This window comes from Morone saxatilis, unplaced genomic scaffold, assembly GCF_004916995.1.
Source record: "Morone saxatilis isolate NCDOM2014 unplaced genomic scaffold, NCSU_SB_2.0 Contig2, whole genome shotgun sequence".
Taxonomy (NCBI): Eukaryota; Metazoa; Chordata; class Actinopteri; family Moronidae; genus Morone; species Morone saxatilis.
The window spans coordinates 1378152-1384168 of record NW_023339762.1 but is presented as its reverse complement, the minus strand read 5'-3'; the positions used below and the strand labels follow the sequence as shown (position 1 = coordinate 1384168).

General features: G+C 40.1%; 1 protein-coding gene across 1 annotated transcript in view; it reads left to right on the top strand.

Annotated features, from left to right (window-relative positions):
• The window catches only part of LOC118330293 (A-kinase anchor protein 13-like), a 43500-nt gene that overhangs the window by 25404 nt on the left and 12079 nt on the right, over positions 1 to 6017 (top strand). The window contains exons 2-9 of the mRNA XM_035664778.1: positions 1451 to 1533; positions 2001 to 2192; positions 2280 to 2435; positions 2715 to 2785; positions 3783 to 3827; positions 4737 to 4784; positions 4878 to 5072; positions 5261 to 5542. Of these exons, the coding sequence (XP_035520671.1) occupies positions 1451 to 1533; positions 2001 to 2192; positions 2280 to 2435; positions 2715 to 2785; positions 3783 to 3827; positions 4737 to 4784; positions 4878 to 5072; positions 5261 to 5542 (1072 nt within the window). The remainder of the gene's footprint in view (positions 1 to 1450; positions 1534 to 2000; positions 2193 to 2279; positions 2436 to 2714; positions 2786 to 3782; positions 3828 to 4736; positions 4785 to 4877; positions 5073 to 5260; positions 5543 to 6017) is intronic.

Here is a 6017-nt window from a genome sequence, read left to right as displayed (position 1 = left end):
TAGGAACAGGAAGAAATATGAGGTGCATCAGCTAAGACATTTTCTGTCCCTCTCTTTTGGTTAATTTCCAAATTCAAGTCCTGCACTAGCAATGACCAACTCACAGGTATCTGACTGGAGTTTTGCATTTGGGCCAAAAACCTTTTTTCAGTAGTGCTGTATTCACTTGGTGCTTACTGAACTTTTTAGAGAAATAACAAATAGCTTGCTTATCCTCCTGCAGCAACACCACACCAGCACCACTGCCATCCACCTCCAGCCTGAAGGGACACACAAAGTCAGGAGCCTCAAGGGGAAGAGCTGTAGACAAGAGCTTTGGCAGCCTTAAAGACGTTCTGACATGCAGGTGCCCAGACAAAAAGTGTAGTAACACTGGTCAAACTGGTCATAAAGACTGTGTACACGCTGCACACAGTGGAGACAGACACAATTTTTGCTACACTGTGATAAATATGTAGAAATTTGAGCTTTATCTTCCCTTCAAATTCTACACAAATATCCAGAATTTGAATCACAACCAGAAAAACAGTAACTATTAGGTGAAAGACAAAATTGCTGTACATTGGCAGGTAAATGTTTGAGCTCTTGCCACAACCTGAGGGACATCTTTGGTTTTCCTGTTTGAAAACCAAAAAAACTTTTTGTGTTTTCTGTTTTAAAACAAGAAGAGAAAAACAAAGGAAAATGTGTTTTTCAACAGATTTTTGTTTTGAGTGATACTTTGTGCTGCCCCTCTCTGGGTGTCTGTAGGACTGCTGGGCTGCCCCTCCACAAACTCTATGATAGGATGTGTCTGATTTTTGCAATATTACTTAAGTGAAAAAAGGCAGTCCTAGAGGTTTGCTTTATGTGGGAGTTAAAGGACATATCCTGATCAAAGATAACTCCAAGATTCCTGACGGTGGTGCTGGAGGCCAAGGTAATACCATCTAGAGTAACTATATCTTAAGACAGTGAGTCTCTAAGTTAATGGAGTGATTCCTAATAATGTTGCCTAAGACCCAACAATTCCCACCACAAAGCAAGCACTTTGCGTCGGCGGCAAGGAAAATCTTCCTGTTAAAAGGCAGAAACCTAGGACAGACCCCGGCTCTAGGTGGGTGGTCATCTGCCTCGAACAGTTGGGGTGAGAGAGAGAGCAACCATGAGCAAGCATTCACTGGGGGAAGAGAGAAGGGGACAACACACAGCAAAGGGCCACAGGTTGGAGTTGAACCCATGGCCACTGCAACCAAAAATCTAGTCAATGAAGTCAGTGAGAAAAATGTTATCTTAAAAAATAGGAATGATGCCCAAAGCTAGAAAAATAAAAAAACAGATACTCAACTCTGACATAATGCACTGCAGCAATTTAACAGTTCTTTAAATGTTACAGTTCAACAGTTGTGTCTTTCAAAGACGGCTTAATTTTGGGAAATATTTGAACATCCTACTTGGGGTTTGTTGACAGTGAGAAAGACGAGGATGAGGGAGTTCCCAGTGAAACAGAAGAAGACAGAAGACAGCAGGACAACAGAGCAAAGGAGATCCGAGGTGAGCACCCACATATCTTACTATATTGTATCATATTGTGTTCTGTCCTTGCATTAATTTAATGGTATATGAAAACATTGATACACTTCAGTGTCATAATGTTTTTTGTGATATTGTATATTTTTTTATATTTATGACTATTGATTTTAGCTGCTAGATAGCAGTGGTGTAAATGTAAACTGAGTGCTATGATGATATATGTTACAAATGCAGATCCCACTATTCTAATTGCATAAAGAAAGTTAACTTTTTTTACTCATTATTTTCATGCATATGGAAGTATGTTTTTTATACTATGACAGTTTTTCTAAAATCAATAGTTTTTTAATCGCAATATATCACTTGGCCTACACTATTACAATGTACAGTATCGCCATATATTTAATCATAATGATGCATATCGTATTGCCAGATTCTTCCCAATACACAGCACTATCAGTCATACATGAATTTGTGTTTTACTCCAGAGCTTCTACGAAGGAAAGATGAGCAAATCATCTCTTTATTGGAGGAGAAGGTCCACATCTTTAGAGACCTGAGTGACTATGATCCTGCCCTCAATGATACAAACCCACCAGTCAGGGAGCGGATGTTATTCAGGGCCACACCTGATGATGTCACAAAGGGGGAGCCAATCATAAAGGATGCCCTGAGGGAAAGTGAGCAGGGTTTTGAGGTTATGTCATACTCTGTGTGTCCAAGAGATCAAATGAGTATAATAATTTTTTCCATCTCTCTCTTCTTAGTGGAGACCTTGCATGCTTTAGTAAGCAGTTGTGTTGGTGGAGCAGGTTGCAGTGTTCCAGTTGGCCTTGCAGGGGGCAGTGTGGGACCAGTCTCTCTGCCCAGGAGAGCTGAGACTTTTGGAGGGTTTGACAGTCATCAGATGAACAGCAGCAAGAGTAAGACACATACCAGTCATGCACAGGGATACACGCGTAGATTATTAAACACACATTTAAACTAAAAGGCTTCAGCAGTTACCTAAGTGTCATTTTATTTTGTTGATTCGCCTGACAGCAGGTGTAGTACAGTCAGGTTTGATTCATCACTGGCTAACCTTGTTTCATTTTCCTTTGAGGAATGATTTTATCTTGACAATATGGCAGCAGGTTTATCCCATATGTTAGCTAATGATTACCTGCTGTGATAAAAACTCCTCTTTTGTTCTCTATCCTCAGATGGAGAGAAGGAAGAGGGAGATGAATTACTGGACCTCCGAAGGACTGAGTCAGACAGTGTGTTGAAGAAGGTGTGTGTGTGTGTGTTTGTTTTTGTGTATCCACAATGTATTATTCCCAGATCTCTTTTGAAAAATCTATCTCAGTCTTACTTAGTGTACCTGATAAATAACTATAACGAAATGACTGATCATGATGACGACAACAGCCACAACGATGGGGGACGATGGACATTAATAATAATAATTAAATTTATAATAATCTTATTAATAATAATAATTATAATATCAGTAATATTAGATAAGTGCCATATTCACCCTTTCACACACATTAACACAGTGATGGCAAAGTCCATCTAACAGAAATTCATACACATTCACACACCAAATGTACAGCATCTCAGTAATCTTGCTGAAGGATACTTCGACCTGGTGACCCATGTACTGAGGCTGAGTCCCTGCTGCAGTGGCCCATGGCTTGAATCCGACCTGCGGCCCTTTGCAGCGTGTTTTGTGACATATTCATGTTCCCTAGAGCATGAACATTAATGACTGTGGTGCTCCATAGGGCTCCACAGATTGCGACCATCATAAACATTTTACCTGCTAAACATCAGCGTGGTAGCATTGTTAGTATGAGCACGTTAGAATTTTCTTATTAGAATTTTGCTGGTTTGGAAATCCCTTTCAAATAGTTAAAATGAAGCCATGTTCCTAATTCCACTCACTAGTAGAAATGTATTAAAGAGGATGGTGGAAGTTTTCTTATAGCCGCTATTACCATGAGAAGAAGTGCAGCTTAGTGTGGCTAATATGAAAGCAGTGTTTTAGCTATGTCAGTGTTATTAAAATAAACTATGCTGTTGAATTGTTATGTTGGTCTTGTATAAAGTGAACTACATGCTTACATACCAGTGTTCATTATTAGTGGATGACTTCCAGCAATACTGTCAAAGCTTCTAGCGCAGATGTCATTGCCAATACCACTGAAAGTGCCAGCAGCAGACAAAGATGACATAACAATGTATCATTTTGTGTGTGTGTGTGTGTGTGTACGTGCGCACCTCAGGGAGCCACTGCCAGCCTTCAGATGCTACTGAAAAGAAACAGTGAGGTAAGTATGTGGGCTTCTTGTTACAGCCCTGCCCAACCCACTGCCCTGTTTATAACAGTCACTGCATAGTTAATTGAGTCACCACCACTAAACTTCCTTATTAGTTGTAAAGTTTGAGTTACAATAGTTTGCAAGAGTGCGAGTATAAACGCAACACACAGACTGCAAAGGGGGACTAGTGAGTAGATAGGGCTCTGTGTTTTAACATCACCGACAACCTATGTTGTCTCATTTAGCCACTAGTTAGAAACCACCTTTTCTAAGACACATAAAAGCTTCAACATTCCCAGGTGGGGTATACAATGACATATTTTAAAAATCTTTTAAGCTTGTGTTAACCACAGACCCTATTTCAGGTATCTAACCAAAAATCTGAAGGCTTGTTTACCCAAATTACAAAAGAAAAATAAACATATTTTCCCACTTACAAAAATACACATCCTCATTAAAGAAATATATTATTCTTAGAACATTATACTGAAAAGTGTTTTTCTTGGTTTAATTCCAGTCTACCATCTGGAGTCTTTTATGTTGGTTGCCCCTAACTGTCTGACTTTTTTTGCACTGTAACTGTCTTTATAATCTTAAATGACTATGCTGCAATTTCTAGCATTGCTACAGTTAAGTTTTATTATTTTGATCTACTGTGTCCAATATTTGACATACATTACCCAACAGGCATTGTCACATGAGTACAAATCTGTAAATTAATATTATGTGAGAATGAAAGTAGAGATGACACAGTTACTGGTATAATTCTTTGGAGAAATGGACTAAAATATATTTCTTTCATAAGATCTGACTGTGATATAATATCATGCCTACATCAAATAGTTTCTGGGTCTTAAAATAGTTTTAACTGTTATTACTGAAACCTAAATGTTATTTAATGCTGCGTTTCTCCAGCAGGTCCAAAACAGTGTGACAAATCTTCACGACCTGCTGATTTCACTGCAGGTACCAGAAACACACATACAGTTCCTCTCCAGTAAAAAGATGTCTGTATTTAACTTTCAATTTTGTTCTAAAACCATCTTCTCCCGCCTCTAGGCTGTGGTGGTCCAGCAGGACTCGTTCGTCGAGGACCAGCGGCAGGCCCTGAGCGACCGGCTCACCGCAAACTCCTCCAGACATTCATCCTCTTCCTCACTTTCTTCCTCTTCTTCCTCCCGCCCCTCCTCCCTCATCGAGCAGGAGAAACACAGGAGTCTGGAGAGACAGCGACAGGAGGCAGCCAGCCTGCAGGTTCACTTTCACTGCTGCTTCCTTTTCACTAAATGAATCATGGCTGCAGTGAAATTAGATTTGCATTATATTTATCTTTAGGATTATCTGTACTTTACGTTTTTTTTAATCAATTTAATATAATTTTCCGCGCCCAACCCCAGACTTCACTCAATATAACATCTACATACCTTTGTGGTTTGTTTCAGAAACAGCTGGCTGCACATCAGGAAGAAAAGAGGAGGAGAGAGAAGGTATGGGAGTTGAAAGAGAAAGGACTGGCAGAGCGGGAGGAGAGGCTGAGGGTGGAGGAGGAGGAGACCAGGAGGAGGGGTCAGGAGCTGATGGAGGAGAGAGACACCCTGCAGAGGAAGAAAGAGGAGTACCAGAGAGACCTGGAAAAGCTGAGGGAGGCTCAGAGGAGACTGGAGAGAGACAATGAGGCTCTGAGGAGAGACACAGAGAGACTGGAGGCTATGAAGAGAGATGAGGTCAGAGTCCATTTATGATGCGGCAGGCTAATGAAGCTATGAATATAAACTGGGCTCAGAATGAGCCTATTTCTGTAATCAAAGCCAAGGTACAACATGAATCATTTGTTCTTTTTTTATATTCAATCTAGAAAACCATTATTTTTGTTATTCATTCATGAATCCAACACAAAAAACTTATACTGGCTTCTTTTTCGTGCCCTCTATTCAATGCACACGTCACAAATTTCTGCCAATAGATCCTCTCCTTAATGTTATCCACTGGACTTTTACCACGCCCGTAGCTGCCAGTAGTTTCTCATAGGATGCTGGTTGTTGCGGATAGCAAGTGCATTGCTTGAACCCTGGCAAGATGGATTTGTGATCTTGTGAATCCAGCTCAATGTTCAGTTTAGAGCTGCAGCTATCGAATATTTTGGTAATCGAGTATTCTATCGAATATTCCATCGATTAATCGAGTAATCGGATAAAACAT